Raw genomic sequence first — 17,946 nt, forward strand, 5'->3', positions numbered from 1 at the left:
CTGGATATTTCAATACGTTACTATCTACTACAACTACTACTTTACGCCATTGTACTTGGGTGATAGGCTTTAAAAAACACCATAATGCCAACTGCAGAGGTATTCCCTTACCTGTCCACACTTCCGCTATTAAGCAAATGTTTAAATTACTTACAAACTGACCCCACCTCCTTAGAAGAAGTCAGGCTAGGCTATTCAATCAACGTTGAAGCACCGGGTGAAAGTTTTTACATTGATAGAAAACAGCATATAATACCGACAATTAAATGAACCCTCTTTAGATTTATAAGTATGATATTACGTTTGAGTTTCACCTGAGCTCGTGACACTCCTTGCTTAGCTCCTCAAGCTTTCCGTGTAAGTTGGATTTCTCAATCAGGAAGTAATATCAAGTTAAAATGGTAAGTAACCTATACTTTTTCTCAATCACCAACTACACACCGAAAATAATTTAAACATCATTCATCGAATGTTTAGCCTACTCGTGATGTTCTCCCGACTGGAGAATATTTCCTTGAGCCAACAAGTCCAATTGCCTAGTGTTTGTGATACAGAAACCTGGTGGATGACAAGGATTGTCGACAAATATCCTTGGATGCCTGACCGGAGCTTGAAAAGGCGCTGTCCGTTCTTTGATTCATAAATCACTAACTTTAAACAACTGGCACTGTTGGATCCACACGACGTAAATATTAGTAAGTCTGCGCATTTTTCTTTTGCACAGACTTCCTTGTGAACAGGTAGACAGTGTCTACATTTGATTCAATCAGTAGACTATTGCCTCAAATGTCCCAGTACTCCTTGAACTCCTTTCCAATAACTGAAAAGTATGGACAGGTTTTCACCTTAGTGCTGCTTCCACCTGTCAAGTCATGATCAGTGGTGCTAGGTTATAGGAAAGGTGACAAGGAAAGGGGGCTATAGTATATAATAACATTGGAATAGGCACAACGTTTAGGCCTACCCACAGATGGAAACACACGACTAGCCTGGGCATACACTTTTCCCAGAGGTCATTGCATGCACACCTAAATCACAGCCTAGGCATACCCGTAGTCTACTACACATAGCCACAGAGAGTAGGGGTGCTGAGGGTTCTGCAGCACCCACTGAAAAATCATAATAAATAATGGTTTCTTTATTTTTTCTTCTCTCTCACAAAAGTAGTGCGCTGGGCCTTTAATAATCCTGCATTAGTGGACCAATTAGAGCATGCAAAACATTGTTCTCTGCTGCCACCCTGTCCACCTCCACAAACAATACCCCCAACTCCCAATTACTTCCCGTGGCTATGCTACTATAGTAAATGTTTTGCCTCTAAATGTTACTGCACTCAGCTAGCAAAATTGTTTCCCAGTCAAACTGCAGGTGAAGCTGATTCAAATGAATCAACCAGGATCAACGTGTCTGGGCAGGGTTATCCCCATTGAACAGGCCCTAGGAGGGAAATGGAATGTAGACAAATCAGGATAGGAAGATTTGAGGTCCACGGGGGACAGACCCCTGTGATGTCATGCATACAAAATTATACCTGGTCATAACTTTGGGATTCAACATCGGGACTCTGTATTGGTTGGACACATTCAGAAGGACAACGTGACAGAATATTCTTCCTCTCCCGATCTAGTTTTTATCAGTACTGATCAAGTTAGAGAAAAGGGGAACAAACCACTGCTGGTATTCACCCTGTGACCTGTTTGGTTCCTTGTTAGAAATTCCACAGACGCATGACTGTTCTACGAGAACTGGACTGTCTGTTGCAATACTCAAACCATCTGTCTGTCATGGTGATTCATGACTGATAAATCACAAGGTATTTCTCTCGTGGCATTGCCTCTTCTTGCCCATCTGACCATCAGTGAATGAACAAAGAAACAACAGCCTACAGTCTATAGCCTACGGTCTACGGCCTACAGTCTACGGCCTACAGCCTATAGCCTACAGTCTACGGCCTACAGCCTATGGCCTACAGCCTACGGCCTACAGCCTACGGTCTACAGCCTACAGCCTATAGCCTACGGTCTACAGCCTACGGTCTACAGCCTACAGCCTATGGCCTACGGTCTACGGCCTACAGTCTACGGCCTACAGCCTATGGCCTACAGCCTACAGCCTATAGCCTACGGTCTACAGCCTACAGCCTACAGCCTACGGTCTACGGCCTACAGTCTACGGCCTACAGCCTATGGTCTACAGCCTACAGCCTACGGCCTACGGTCTACAGCCTACAGCCTACACACTATATTGCTGCTTAGCCTTTCTGTTTCTTTTATATGCAGAGTTTCTCATTCAGCACCTTGTATAATGTGATGTGTGTTTGACAACTACTTTACACCACTGAATTGACGAGGGTATTTCAATCATAAACGTTTGTCTCTTGGTCTTGGTAGGCCGTCATTGTCATTAAGAATTTGTTATGAAGTGACTTGCCTAGTTAAATCAAGTTTAAATAATACATAAATGATAGTGTTCTGATTCATCCTGGCAGGCACACAGCTATATTATGACATCACCTCACCAACTTGTGGTCAATATGGCAATATTCAAGGTTATTTTGGTAAGAGTGAGTACATTCACGTCAACGGTTGAGACATTTCTGTAGCTGTTTGAGTAGGATCATAGTTTTCATCCTCTTTTGAAATAGAGGCTGCTGTTATTGTGTAATACATGTGTTATGGTGGGAACATCTTTATGGTCGTGTGGTGAGTATGAAGACTGTGTTTCTTTACTTTATGGTCATAACACATTCAGCTTATTTGTGGCAGGCACAGTCTAACAAGCACAGTCTAACAAGCACAGTCTAACAAGCACAGTCTAACAAGCACAGTCTAACAAGCACAGTCTAACAAGCACAGTCTAACAAGCACAGTCTAAAAAGTGTATTGATTGCTACTTTTATGTCATTTATTGTGTACAAGGTTGGTGACCACTGGTGTTCACTGTGCGGACATTACTATTTGCACCACACAAACTGTTGTACATTTCCAGAACTCCACAATGCGATCTTGAAGAGCTCACAGCCTCTTGTGTAAAGTAGTTGGTATGTCAGATTCCGGCATATTCAGTTTCCCTGCTACCAGCCCATCACTGATCTTTCCAACTCCCACTCCTCAGTCAGTTAATGAGGACATATGAGTGTTCCTTAATGGATGAGGAGAGGAGTTGAAATGGAAAGAGAGCAAATTTGAATTTGCACAGACTGGTTGCAATAAGTTTCTATCTCCCTCTCTTTCTGTCTGTTTCTCTGTCTCAGGGGAGTAAGGAGCGCTACCACTGGCAGACCCAGAATGTTAAGATCAGCGGGGTGGATGACATGGTCCTGCTCTCCAAGATCAACGAGGAAGCCATCACTGACAACCTCAAGAAGAGATACATGGACGACTACATCTTTGTATCCTTCAGCTTCAACTTAGTAGTAGAACCAGGACACGCACTGCTATATGTGGCAAATACACTGAGGCTTTGCTGTGCTTTGTAGATGTACATACACCGTGGTCTCTCTGTCACACACACACACACACGCACGCCCTATGGACCTACACACCTGTGTGATCACTTCACCCACATCAGCCTGTTATGAGATTAACCTTAATAACATACTTTAAAAAGTGTAGAGCAACATGGAAGGGTAATATGTTTGTGTCTCAACCACCATATTTACAGTACACCATGTAGCGTTAGGGACTAACACTGTGATCACAGCTACCCACGTCAGCGTTGTTGTGGTCCCTGGCGGTGGTGTCTTCTAGATGGATATTCAAGTTCTTCTTAACATGTCTTCCTCAGACCTACATAGGGTCGGTGCTGATCTCTGTCAACCCCTTTAAACAGCTGCCCTACTTCACCGACAGAGAGGTGGAGCTCTACCAGGGAGCTGTGAGTAATAGACACACTACTAAAGCCACTGGGCTTGCTGCTGGCTGGCTGCACCTACCTACCTACCTACCAGTTTCAGGATTTGTTTGCATCTCTCGATCTAGACGGAGAAACTGTAGTGTATAAAATGGTGCTTATTAATAAGTGATGCAAAGTGTGCCCTCCCACATTCCCACTATCATGTAAATGATCTGTTCAATGCCATTAAGTTGTCCATTGTTTACCTGACCTCATAATCACAGAGTTAATGAATAACCCCAAGGCTTCCTGTTTCTCAGTTGCCTCCTTCATTTCTTTGGTTTCACTCGGGTCTGAGGGACCAGTAGACACTCCATTAACCACTTCTGTTACAAATATGTGACAATGTATTCTACTGCAGAAGTTTTTGTAAATGCCTTTTTTTAAGTAAATGTAAGTAAGTAAGAAGCGTCATCATGTAAGTAAGAAGCGTCATCATGTAAGTAAGAAGCGTCATCATGTAAGTAAGAAGCGTCATCATGTAAGTAAGAAGCGTCATCATGTAAGTAAGAAGCGTCATCATGTAAGTAAGAAGCGTCATCATGTAAGTAAGAAGCGTCATAATGTAAGTAAGAAGCGTCATCATGTAAGTAAGAAGCGTCATAATGTAAGTAAGAAGCGTCATAATGTAAGTAAGAAGCGTCATCATGTCAGTAAGAAGCGTCATCATGTCAGTAAGAAGCGTCATCATGTCAGTAAGAAGCGTCATCATGTAAGTAAGAAGCGTCATAATGTAAGTAAGAAGCGTCATAATGTAAGTAAGAAGCGTCATAATGTAAGTAAGAAGCGTCATAATGTAAGTAAGAAGCGTCATGTAAGTAAGAAGCGTCATGTAAGTAAGAAGCGTCATCATGTAAGTAAGAAGCGTCATCATGTAAGTAAGAAGCGTCATCATGTAAGTAAGAAGCGTCATCATGTAAGTAAGAAGCGTCATCATGTAAGTAAGAAGCGTCATAATGTAAGTAAGAAGCGTCATCATGTAAGTAAGAAGCGTCATCATGTAAGTAAGAAGCGTCATCATGTAAGTAAGAAGCGTCATCATGTAAGTAAGAAGCGTCATCATGTAAGTAAGAAGCGTCATCATGTAAGTAAGAAGCGTCATCATGTAAGTAAGAAGCGTCATCATGTAAGTAAGAAGCGTCATCATGTAAGTAAGAAGCGTCATAATGTAAGTAAGAAGCGTCATCATGTAAGTAAGAAGCGTCATCATGTAAGTAAGAAGCGTCATCATGTAAGTAAGAAGCGTCATCATGTAAGTAAGAAGCGTCATAATGTAAGTAAGAAGCGTCATCATGTAAGTAAGAAGCGTCATCATGTAAGTAAGAAGCGTCATCATGTAAGTAAGAAGCGTCATCATGTAAGTAAGAAGCGTCATCATGTAAGTAAGAAGCGTCATCATGTAAGTAAGAAGCGTCATCTATTGTGAATGCTGTTTACCGAGCTGGATAAAATACATGTTGAAAGTAAACTGCTGGATGTTTGATAGCAAGTCACCTAGGGCTTGTAGAAGACACTCATATATATATATATATATATATATTTTTTTTCTTCGAATTAGTAATTTAGCAGGTGCTCTTATCCAGAGTGACTTACAGGAACAAATAGGGTTAAGTGCCTTGGTCAAGGGCACATCGACAGATTGTCGGCGTGGGGATTCGAACCAGCGACCTTTTGATTATTGGCCCAATGCTCTTAACCGCTATGCTTTCTCTTCCTTTTCCAGGCCCAGTATGAGAACCCCCCTCACATCTATGCCCTGGCTGACAACATGTACCGCAACATGATGATCGACTGTGAGAACCAGTGTGTCATCATCAGGTCTGACCAATCATCTCACTCCTAGAGATCAAACTTTATACTTCTTGTAACCTGAACTGTCACATAAACCATGCATTCTGTCAATGGAATACCATCACAATGAGTTAGGGTGTTGCCCTGTTTCCCAAAGCTTTCCGTTGTCTTTGCAGTGGGGAGAGTGGAGCAGGAAAGACTGTAGCAGCTAAATACATAATGGGTTACATCTCCAAGGTGTCGGGCGGAGGTCCCAAAGTCCAGGTATAGGGGATACATTTGACTAATGCTCCCTTCCATTCTCTCATTTCTTCTTCTCAGACACATATTAGTGGGTTCATCTGTTCTCCTTTCTTCTTCTTCTTCACAGCACGTAAAAGACATCATCCTCCAATCCAACCCTCTCCTGGAGGCCTTTGGGAATGCCAAGACTGTGCGCAACAATAACTCTAGTCGCTTTGTGAGTACTGGGAATCTGGGAATCTGGGAATACCGATAGAATGGATAAGGAATTAGGGGTGCATTTCATTCCAAAATGTTGTGGCCTTCTGCCATTCACTCCCATTGGCAGAGATGATGGAACCAGATAGGTGAAGCAATAGGGAGGATTGTAGGTGGAGCTTTGTTGTTGCATTCCTGTTTTAGGCCTTATCTGGACAAGGAACCTTAATCACTGTCTGTTTTTACCACAGGGGAAGTACTTTGAGATCCAGTTCAGCCGTGGAGGAGAGCCAGACGGAGGGAAGATCTCCAACTTCCTGTTGGAGAAGTCCAGGGTGGTGTCACAGAACCAGGGAGAGAGGAACTTCCACATCTACTACCAGGTGGGACAGAATAACAATAACTAATTATGGAGAGAATTCCGTCACTTAATTAACCTTTGACCTAATGACCTCTGACCCTTAGCTCCTGGGGGGCGCCACTAAAGAGATGAGGGAGAACCTTGGTGTCACCACACCTGACTACTACCTCTACCTGAACCAGTCTGGCACCTACACCGTGGAGGATGTCAACGATAAGAAGGAATTCTCTGACACCATGGTGAGCTCTCTCTCTCTCTCTTTCTCTCTTTCTCTCTTTTTCACGTGTATAGAGAGGCAGTTTGTCTTCATTGTGTGTCTGTGTTTTAGGAGGCCATGTCAGTGGTGGGCCTGTCTGTAGATGATCAGGACATGGTGATGCAGATCGTAGCAGGCATCCTGCATCTGGGTAACATCGCCTTCAGAGAGGAGGGAAACTACGCTGTGGTGGAGAGTGAGGACTGTGAGTTACATACACACACACACAATCCCAAACCAACCCCTATCCTATACCCTCTTTGCACTTGTGATCTCTCTCGCTGTCCTATATCACTTCCCCTCCTCCATGTTCCGGCAGTCCTGGCGTTCCCGGCCTACCTGTTGGGAATCTCCCAGGAGGGTCTGAAAAACAAGCTGACCAGCCGGATCATGGACAGCAAGTGGGGAGGCAAGACGGAGAGCATCGCTGTCACTCTGAACACAGAGCAGGCCTCCTTCACACGGGACGCCCTCTCCAAAGCCCTCTACTCACGCCTGTTTGACTTTCTTGTGGATGTAAGTGTCCATTTTAATTTCAGAAGGAACCTGTCAGTGAGGTTCCTTTTATCCTCATCAATTTGCTCACCTACAGTATATTTTGACTGATTAACTAGTAGAGGGAACATTTAACAGCAAAGCATGGCCATGTTCACAATCACTACAAAGAGGCATCTCTCTTATCGGAACATGTATTGGACTTGCTGTCTGAATTCTTGTCCAGTTGTTTGTCTTTTGACTGCTGGGTTGGGAGCCACACAAGACAGAACACGTCTAGAGATGGGAGCAGCAGGGAGGCAGCACAGCTTACACATGTTCTGTCCTGTTGTCTCACAAGAGGTTTACTGCAGTACTGTTGCTATGACCATGACACCTTATTTTATTGTAGTACTGTATGATGAAAATATAGACTAGCAATTCAACTTCTTCATAGATTTCTTTCTTCTCTCCACTCCTCCAGTCTATCAACAAAGCCATACAGAAAGACCATGAGGAATTCAACATTGGTGTGCTGGACATCTATGGCTTTGAAATCTTCCAGGTGGATATTTCTGTGCTTCCTCATACAGGAGTTCCTCTTCTTCTATTGGACTAGGCTTCATTTCCTTTAACACTGTATACATAAAGATTTCTACCTATAGGCTGTTAGACCATATCATTTAGTTGAAGATCACATGTGTCCTGCACACCTAATCACATGTGACCTGTACACCCAATCACATAATCACATATGTCCTGTACACCTAATCACATGTGTCCTAACAACATCCTGCACACCTAATCACATGTGTCCTGCACACCTAATCACACGTGTCCTGCACACCTAATCACACGTGTCCTGCACACCTAATCACACGTGTCCTGCACACCTAATCACATGTGTCCTGCACACCTAATCACACGTGTCCTGCACACCTAATCACACGTGTCCTGCACACCTAATCACACGTGTCCTGCACACCTAATCACACGTGACCTGCACACCTAATCACACGTGACCTGCACACCTAATCACACGTGACCTGCACACCTAATCACACGTGACCTGCACACCTAATCACACGTGACCTGCACACCTAATCACACGTGACCTGCACACCTAATCACACGTGTCCTGCACACCTAATCACACGTGACCTGCACACCTAATCACACGTGACCTGCACACCTAATCACACGTGTCCTGCACACCTAATTGCCACCTCCAGTTACGTTGAATTGTTACTGCTTTTTATTCATACAAAATCGTTAACTTTACGTATGCTCTCTGTTGTGGGAATGACCACCAGGGACACCTGAAGTCAACCTTAAATGAATGATTCTTTATTATCATCCAGCTGGAGAGGTTCCAACAAATAAATGCACCAAGTATTGTGTCTGCCGGGGCAGTCCCGTTGGGTCTCTTATATACTGCTTACACAGTCACGTTATATTTGCATGATTTAGCTCATTTATTATTCATTCATCATTAACTTTTGGTTCATGCTTGTGACCGACCAATACCTCACAAGGCTTCTTCTCTCCAAGCTGACACCTTGAAACTGAGATATTCCTTTCTCAAAACAAGGTTGTGGGTGTACTGCCACATTCCTTATACTGATAGTGAGGATTCCTCCCAGGCATGATCCATCAGTAACTTGGTTGTGGGTGTACTGCCACATTGCTTATACTGATAGTGAGGATTCCTCCCAGGCATGATCCATCAGTAACTTGGTTGTGGGTGTACTGCCACATTGCTTATACTGATAGTGAGGATTCCTCCCAGGCATGATCCATCAGTAACTTGGTTGTGGGTGTACTGCCACATTGCTTATACTGATAGTGAGGATTCCTCTCAGGCATGATCCATCAGTAACTTGGTTGTGGGTGTACTGCCACATTGCTTATACTGATAGTGAGGATTCCTCCCAGGCATGATCCATCAGTAACTTGGTTGTGGGTGTACTGCCACATTCCTTATACTGATAGTGAGGATTCCTCCCAGGCATGATCCATCAGTAACTTGGTTGTGGGTGTACTGCCACATTCCTTATACTGATAGTGAGGATTCCTCCCAGGCATGATCCACCAGTAACTTGGTTGTGGGTGTACTGCCACATTGCTTATACTGATAGTGAGGATTCCTCCCAGGCATGATCCACCAGTAACTTGGTTGTGGGTGTACTGCCACATTCCTTATACTGATAGTGAGGATTCCTCCCAGGCATGATCCACCAGTAACTTGGTTGTGGGTGTACTGCCACATTCCTTATACTGATAGTGAGGATTCCTCCCAGGCATGATCCATCAGTAACTTCGTTGTGGGTGTACTGCCACATTCCTTATACTGATAGTGAGGATTCCTCCCAGGCATGATCCATCAGTAACTTGGTTGTGGGTGTACTGCCACATTGCTTATACTGATAGTGAGGATTCCTCCCAGGCATGATCCATCAGTAACTTGCATCAACCCAGTTGAATTGGTTATTAGAAAAGCACAAACATAACAATTTCCTTCACATCTCTATTTAACACTAATAGAAAAACGGCTTTGAGCAGTTCTGCATCAACTTTGTGAATGAGAAGCTGCAGCAGATTTTCATTGAGCTCACGTTAAAAGCTGAGCAGGTAAGTTATAACTCTACATTACCTGTTTCACTCTTTCGTCTTGTGATAGGTCTACATTACTTTGGCCTGTTTTCCCAGATACTGACGTTGTTTCTTGTAGGAGGAATATGTGCAGGAAGGGATCAAGTGGACGCCAATCGAGTACTTTAACAACAAAATCGTGTGTGACCTCATTGAGTCCAAACTGGTGAGTGATCATATTTGGCCATTGCTGTAGTGCTGAAGTTGACCGGCCATTTTGCCTGTAATTCAGGTGAACTAGTTACAGTACCAGTAGATGTTGTGTGTGTGGTACAGTTCTTGATATACCCTGTTCTTATTACCCAGAACCCCCCAGGCATCATGAGTATCTTGGACGATGTGTGTGCCACCATGCATGCTAAGGGGGAGGGTGCAGACCAGACCCTGATCCAGAAGCTACAAGCGGGAATCAGCTCCCATGAGCACTTCAACAGCTGGAATAAAGGCTTCATAGTGCACCACTACGCTGGCAAGGTACGGACACCATACAGTACAACACTATGGGCCTTTTACAATGCATCCTCATCGCAACCTGATCCAACATTCCAAAGATTACAGCTCTTTGATTTAATTTGGTACATTGCCCCCTGGTGGGGGTTTGAAGAACATGGAGCCCACATATCCTAAATATCCAAATGTGTTAGAGGGAAAATGCTGAAATGAAAGACTGATAGCTTCTCTCTCTCTCTCTCTCTCTCAGGTGTCCTATGATGTCAGTGGCTTCTGTGAGAGGAACAGAGATGTGCTCTTCAACGACATCATTGAGCTGATGCAGAGCAGTGAATTGTAAGTGTAGTGAGACGTGTTATAATAGGTATACTATATGATAATTACATAGTCTGCCACTGACCAGCCTCTCTCTCTCTCTGTCTGTCTGTCTGTGTTTGAGCAGTGCCTTCATAAAAACCCTTTTCCCAGAAAACCTAGAGGCAGAGAAAAAGGGCCGTCCTACCACCGCCAGTAGCAAGATCAAGGTAAGCATCTGACACGGTTGTGTGCTACTATAATCTCTGTAGACCCAGAACAAAGTCTCACGTAATTGGTCAGCTGCTTGATTAAGTTCTGGGTCCATACGTGTGAAGAGAAGAGATGGTAGAACGAGCAGCAGAACAGGAACGAGGAGCGGAACCCTCTGTCTACGGGCCAAATGTCCCCTCCCAAAATTCGAAAGATGTTAACACCTGCGAAATCGTGATTTGTCCAAATAACCAGTGAGGAAAGACCCACACACTGTAAGCACTGCTGCTCATTATCCCACCAATCCCATTCCTTCCCCACAGATACTACCATACCAGTTATGTTTATGTAAATCTGTCCACTAAGTATTATTGTTGCTATGGAAACAGACATGCCAGTCCAATCTCAGATGAGTGGCTCCCCCACCCCCCCTGTCTTCCATAACATCCCGGCCACGGGTCACTGTATGTGTTATTGTACGGGGATATATTTTCTTCCATCAGTCTATTTACTACTCTGAGCGCCTGGTCTGTGCTACCAAGCTGTGATTGAACCTCCATGTCCTTCAGAAACAAGCCAACAACCTGGTCCAGACCCTGATGAAGTGCACCCCCCACTACATCCGCTGTATCAAGCCCAACGAGACCAAGAAGCCTCGGGACTGGGAGGACACTCGGGCCAAACACCAGGTGGAGTACCTGGGCCTGCGGGAGAACATTCGTGTGCGCCGCGCCGGGTACGCATTCCGCCGAGCCTTCGCCAAGTTCCTGCAGAGGTGAGCCCTAAGGTCATAGGGGTCAGGGGTCCAAGAGATGGATTTCCATGCTGGCTTCACAGATTTCAAACATCAGTACAAATGTATTTGTTCATGTTGTTTTAATCAGCGTTTGGCTTGATCTGAATGAATTCCACCCAATACTTTGTTTCCATCTATTTAAAAAATGTATGCATGACTTGAGGACATTCTGCCAGTCCAGTAAAATGGCTTTGTGTGGTCCTACAGGTACGCCATCCTGACCAGGGAGACATGGCCCCGGTGGACAGGGGAGGAGAGGAAGGGGGTTCTGCACCTCCTCCACTCTGTCAACATGGACCAGGACCAGTACCAGCTGGGAAAGACTAAGATCTTCATCAAGGCCCCAGAATCAGTACGTCTTTCTCTCGTTACCTAGAAAACCTCTATACTGACACATAACAGTCTGGTTCTTCTTACTATAAAGATGATCATTTATAGAAGTATTGTGAAATATGTTTCTGTAGTTGTTCTTGCTGGAGGAGATGAGGGAAAGGAAATATAACGGATATGCTCGGGCCATCCAGAAGGCCTGGCGCAAACACATCGCCGTCCGCAAGTACGTCAAGATGAGAGAGGAAGGTAAGGTATGGTTTCTCTCTGTGGGAATCAGCTTTTTGTCATGTACAGTCAGTACTGTATAATAGTGCACTATATCTACTGTATATGTTAAGCCCTGTATCCTGTCAGTTCAGTACTGTATAATAGTGCACTATATCTACTGTATATGTTAAGCCCTGTATCCTGTCAGGTCAGTACTGTATAATAGTGCACTATATCTACTGTATATGTTAAGCCCTGTATCCTGTCAGTTCAGTACTGTATCACACTGTGTCCTGTCAGTTCAGTACTGTATAATAGTGCACTATATCTACTGTATATGTTAAGCCCTGTATCCTGTCAGTTCAGTACTGTATCATACTGTGTCCTGTCAGTTCAGTACTGTGTCACACTGTAGTGTCCTGTCAGTTCAGTACTGTGTCACACTGTAGTGTCCTGTCAGTTCAGTACTGTGTCACACTGTAGTGTCCTGTCAGTTCAGTACTGTGTCACACTGTAGTGTCCTGTCAGTTCAGTACTGTGTCACACTGTAGTGTCCTGTCAGTTCAGTACTGTGTCACACTGTAGTGTCCTGTCAGTTCAGTACTGTGTCACACTGTAGTGTCCTGTCAGTTCAGTACTGTGTCACACTGTAGTGTCCTGTCAGTTCAGTACTGTGTCCTGTCAGTTCAGCACTGTGTCACACTGTGTCGTGTCCTGTCAGTTCAGTACTGTCACACTGTGTCCTGTCAGTTCAGTACTGTGTCACACTGTAGTGTCCTGTCAGTTCAGTACTGTGTCCTGTCAGTTCAGCACTGTGTCACACTGTGTCGTGTCCTGTCAGTTCAGTACTGTGTCACACTGTGTCCTGTCAGTTCAGTACTGTGTCACACTGTGTCCTGTCAGTTCAGTACTGTGTCCTGTCAGTTCAGCACTGTGTCACACTGTCGTGTCCTGTCAGTTCAGCACTGTGTCACACTGTGTCGTGTCAGTTCAGTACTGTGTCACACTGTGTCCTGTCAGTTCAGTACTGTGTCACACTGTGTCGTGTCAGTTCAGTACTGTGTCACACTGTGTCAGTTCAGTACTGTGTCACACTGTGTCGTGTCGTGTCAGTTCAGTACTGTATCACACTGTGTCGTGTCAGTTCAGTACTGTGTCACACTGTGTCGTGTCAGTTCAGTACTGTATCACACTGTGTCGTGTCCTGTAGCCTCAGACATCCTACTGAATAAGAAGGAGAGGAGGAGGAACAGCCTCAACAGGAACTTTGTGGGCGACTACATCGGCACCGACAACCACCCCGAGATCCGGCAGTTCGTGGGCCGCCGGGAGAAGATCGATTTTGCAGATGTGGTTGCCAAATATGACCGCAGGTTTAGGGTAAGAGTCAAGTATGACCACAGTAACAAACCAACATTAACATTGTCACAGAACGCATAATGCTATTGTTATTCATGTTAAATAGACAAGACAGTGTTTCTACTCCCTCGACGGTTTGGTGGATAGTGCCAATGCTTGTCTGCTCAATGAACCCCCTATATATTGTGGTTCCTGGTCAGTAAGCCTATAATAGCAACAAGTTATATAATATCCCTCTCTCCATCTTGCAGACTGTGAAGCGTGACCTCATCCTGACCCCTAAGTTCCTGTATCTGATTGGTCGGGAGAAGGTGAAGCAGGGACCAGATAAGGGACAGATCCACGAGGTTCTGAAGAGACAGATAGAAGTGGAGAAGATTCAGTCAGTCTCTCTCAGGTGCCGGTTTAGATACTCTGGAAGTGTTATACCAGTTGATGGTCATGATGCACAGTAGTAGAAATGGGCGTTTCATTGAAAAGATGTCTCCTTTCCTCCCTCAGCACCCTGCAGGATGACTTCTTCATCATCCACGAGGAGCATTACGACAGTGTCCTTCAGTGCATCTTCAAGACGGAGTTCCTCAGTCTGCTCTACAAACGTTATGATGAGAAGACCCAGAGGAAGCTACCGCTCAAGTTCAACAACCTGTCAGTCAGTCTTTACTCTGAGCTTAGCCTTAGACCAATCAGTGGGGTCTTACTGTTAAACAGTTGAAACCATAACAGTAGTTTTCTATAAAAAGCTGAGGGATGGGGCTGGAGAAATAAAACCACTCTCTCATAGACCGATATGGATGCAAGGACTGATCATCCATGATATCATGAAGATAGCTTTAACCATGTTTTGAGGCTATACAGTTTTACATTTACTTTGTATACAAACATTGGAGTAAAGTAAGCCTATACTTTGGGTTCTGACTGCAGTGTATTGATTTATCAGCAACTTAAATGACTAAAACCACATATAAAGTATGTATAAAAGATGATGGAGCTGTATCTTTATAAGATCATGTACAACCACCAAAATGAAAACTAGACAGTCAGGGAGAATCTAAAATTCCAAAGATGTCATGGCATGGGTCTCGCTGTGATGTTATAATGTTTGAGTCAGAACATGGCATGGGTCTCGCTGTGATGTTATAATGTTTGTGTCACCCAGATAGCATAAGAACATGGCATAAGCCCTGGCAAAATGTGGAGAATTGTACCAAATTTGCTTTAAAACAGCAAGACCTGCGGCCAAGTGGAGGGCCTTTAAACATTTTGGCGGGAGACGCCAAGCTAAATTATTATATTCTTAGAGAATCAATTAAATAATTAATTTATAAGTCCAAAAAGGGATGTTGCAACTGCTGATTTCCCCTTAAAACATACCAGTGTCATGCTTTACGTCAACGATCATGAATAATCTCAAAGATACATAACGCAAAAGTTATCCAGTTTGAGTCTTTTAAGCCATATCTTAACCCATTGCGCTTCTCTCTCCCCTCTCCGTTCCTCGTTTAGACTGGAGTTTAAGGTGAAGAAGGGAGGTTGGGGGCCGTTCTCTGCTGCTGGCTCCAGGCAGATCCAGTTCCAGGCGGGCCAAGGAGAAGAGGCGGTTGTGAAGCCCAGCAGCAAGGTCCTCATAGTCACCATCGGACCCGGGCTCCCAAAGAACTCCAGTGAGTCCAAGCACTTTGAATGGAGACTTCTATTAGTAGGCCTAATCTGAGTCTGCAACCGTCCCATAGCATTTCAGACACATCACACCTTTTTGTCATTTGTTCCCCAGGACCGACCCGCAGGGACAACAGGAAAAGTCGCTACATGGGAAACCAGACTCCAGGCTCAGGACAGCAGTCACAAGGTGAGAGAACTAGATATCTGAGCCTCTCCAATGATGGCACTCATTTCACTTTTGACCTGACTCAACATCTCCCTCATCTGTCTCAGGCGCCCCCAGGGGCAGAGGCCGAGGTGGGGGTGGTGGTCAGCGGGGTGGTGGTCAGCGGGGTGGGCCACCCTCGTCCAGGGTCTCTCTGCTCCGCCGGCAGTCCAGTATGGAGCAGCCTACACTACCCCGACAACAGAGGTCCCGGCAGACTAACAACCACTCCAACAACCAGAGCCAGGCAGACACCGCTTTCATGAACGTGCCTGACCAGGGAGTGGCTGGGTGAGTTCTCAGGTCCTGTTTGAATACTTGTTAGGTTGTTAAAATCGATATTCTTCCTGTTGTTGCTGGTGTTTAAAAAAAAAACTAAAATGGTATTATATACTGTAAACCAAGAAAGGCACTTTTTCTAAATCTCTCTTTCTCTCCTCCCAATTTCCCTCAGTGTTCATCGTAGACGCTCGAAGGAGGTCAAGCCTTCCCCAGGAGCGGGCCGCCCCAAGCCTGCCCCCAAGCCCAAGCCTCGCTCCCCTGAATGCCGAGCGCTGTATGCTTACGACGCCCAGGACACTGATGAGCTGAGCTTCAACGCGGAGGATGTCATTGAAATCCTCACTGAAGGTACTAAACTCTTACAGTAGATCATCTCTGAAGTTATATTTATATAAACTGAGTATATTAATTACAGTAGTATAAAACTGCTATTAGTCATATACTATAAGTACTGCTACATATTATATACTGCTATTATTGTAGCATTATTAAAGGTATACTATAACCACATGTTCAACTGTGATGCAGTCTTCCTGTGCTTCACCTGTAATGAGGATAGAAAAGGGCTATATAGTCTATAATGGCTAGATTGACCGGTTTTCTCACACATCTTCCCTCCAGATCCATCAGGCTGGTGGTACGGTCGTCTTCGCGGGAGGGAAGGCATGTTTCCTGGGAATTATGTAAAGAAGATTTAGGCTGGAGCGATGAGGGACTTGTCTAAAGGTAGAAGATCTAGACTGGATCAAGGGACATAAGATCTAGATTGGAGCGATGAGGGACTTGTCCAATGAGAGAAGATCTAGACTAGAGCGATGAGTGACATGTCCAATGAGAGAAGATCTAGACTGGAGCGATGAGGGACATGTCCAATGAGAGAAGATCTAGACTGGAGCGATGAGGGACATGTCCAATGAGAGAAGATCTAGACTGGAGCGATGAGGGACATGTCCAATGAGATTAAGGAGTCAGGTGGCAACAGTAGAATTACAACCATACCAAGTGCATTACTACAGAGACAAAACAAAAAAGCATAATTAAAGCATTTCTCCATACCATCTCTCTTTGGAGTCCGAGACAAGGGAATGCGATGATTTTTGCCAAAGATGGTTTGACGTGCAAATACTACTAATTTTTATCAATGGATTTTATCTATTGTTTTAGCATGTGTTAGCTTTTTTTAAAGACTGAACAAATAGACGTTTTGTTTTATCCTTAAAACATTTTTGACAAGATATATATTGTAAAATATATATTAGTTGTGTATTTTATGTGATTATCCATGTCTTAGGTAGATATTTCACAATTCTATATTAGTGAAGATTTGTAAGGCTGAGTTTACACAGGCAGCCCAATTCTGATGTTTTATCCAATTATCGGCAAAAGGGCTGGTCTGATTGGCCAGAAGACCAATTAATGGGAAAATAATTAGAATTGGGCTGCCTGTGTAAACCCAGCCTTACCGATCTTCACTGATATAGAATTGTGAAATATCTACCTAAGATGATGATGAACCATATAAGACATTAACAGAGCCTACCATTTCCCATGTTTTATAATAGGCTACATGGTACATGTTATTACCCAGCGATAGTCTGTTAAAAAAGACAGTTGATTGTTTGTCGACAGTTGACATAAAAATTAAAAGAATTGTAAACCATCAAATATTGAGGGGTTGTTTCTTTGGGGGGAGGGGGGTCACCAAAGATTGTCCCATGACACTCTTTTTACAGCCTATGGACACTGGTCATGTCTAGAAGGGATGGCACTGATGTCAAAGTGACTATTGAGTTGCATCAGGATAATTTTAGCTCACCCTAACCCTTTTTATAACCTTAACCTATTCTCCTAAACTAACTGCGTAAGTTGTCCTAACCTGTTGAGTAAGTTATCCTAACCTGGTACTAAAAGTCACTTCTGGCATGAGCGGCATCCCATCACAAACCTCTCGACACTACTTACCATGGTTTTTTACAACTAACTCTATTACCACAGATAGAACAACGAGACAGATATTTCACTGGGTGTTTAAATGTGAAGCATCCGCTTGGCGTTTCCAATCACTACCAATGAAACATTTGATCTCAATACAGTTTTCTGTTCCCAAAACTGGAATATGTTATGAACAGAGTGGACTAGGGTTTGTAGACTTTACCCTTTGCAAAAGTTATTGCACACGCGCACTTCACAGTAGGCGTTCCCTGGCGGAAATATGAAGATAACGCTAGAACGGGCCAATAGGATCCCGCAAGCTCGTATTTGGCTCTGCCCCTTCT

At 44.2% G+C, this 17,946-nt stretch overlaps 1 protein-coding gene across 2 annotated transcripts; it reads left to right on the forward strand.

Moving 5' to 3' along the window:
• Positions 1–83: 83 nt before the first annotated feature.
• LOC110520769 (unconventional myosin-Ie) lies at positions 84–17,335 on the forward strand. Of its 2 annotated transcripts, none has more exons than XM_090188998.1 (27): positions 84–401; positions 3,254–3,391; positions 3,787–3,876; positions 5,618–5,712; positions 5,862–5,949; positions 6,056–6,145; positions 6,378–6,509; positions 6,592–6,726; positions 6,816–6,948; positions 7,063–7,259; positions 7,702–7,782; positions 9,762–9,848; positions 9,949–10,035; positions 10,176–10,343; positions 10,570–10,655; positions 10,762–10,843; positions 11,396–11,601; positions 11,830–11,974; positions 12,087–12,201; positions 13,373–13,542; positions 13,773–13,918; positions 14,023–14,169; positions 15,028–15,185; positions 15,296–15,370; positions 15,457–15,679; positions 15,843–16,018; positions 16,292–17,335. In XM_090188998.1, the coding sequence occupies exons 1-27, from the start codon at positions 399–401 to the stop codon at positions 16,366–16,368; spliced, it is 3,330 nt and encodes a 1,109-aa protein (XP_090045124.1). In that variant the 5' UTR covers positions 84–398; the 3' UTR covers positions 16,369–17,335. The 2 variants fall into 2 exon arrangements, with proteins under 2 accessions (XP_090045124.1, XP_090045123.1); XM_090188997.1 differs by lacking the exon at positions 84–401 and adding an exon at positions 1,369–2,216.
• The last annotated feature ends 611 nt before the right edge of the window (positions 17,336–17,946 follow it).

Source organism: Oncorhynchus mykiss, chromosome 2, assembly GCF_057628025.1.
Source record: "Oncorhynchus mykiss isolate SJ-2025 chromosome 2, ASM5762802v1, whole genome shotgun sequence".
In the NCBI taxonomy this organism is placed as follows: domain Eukaryota; kingdom Metazoa; phylum Chordata; class Actinopteri; order Salmoniformes; family Salmonidae; genus Oncorhynchus; species Oncorhynchus mykiss.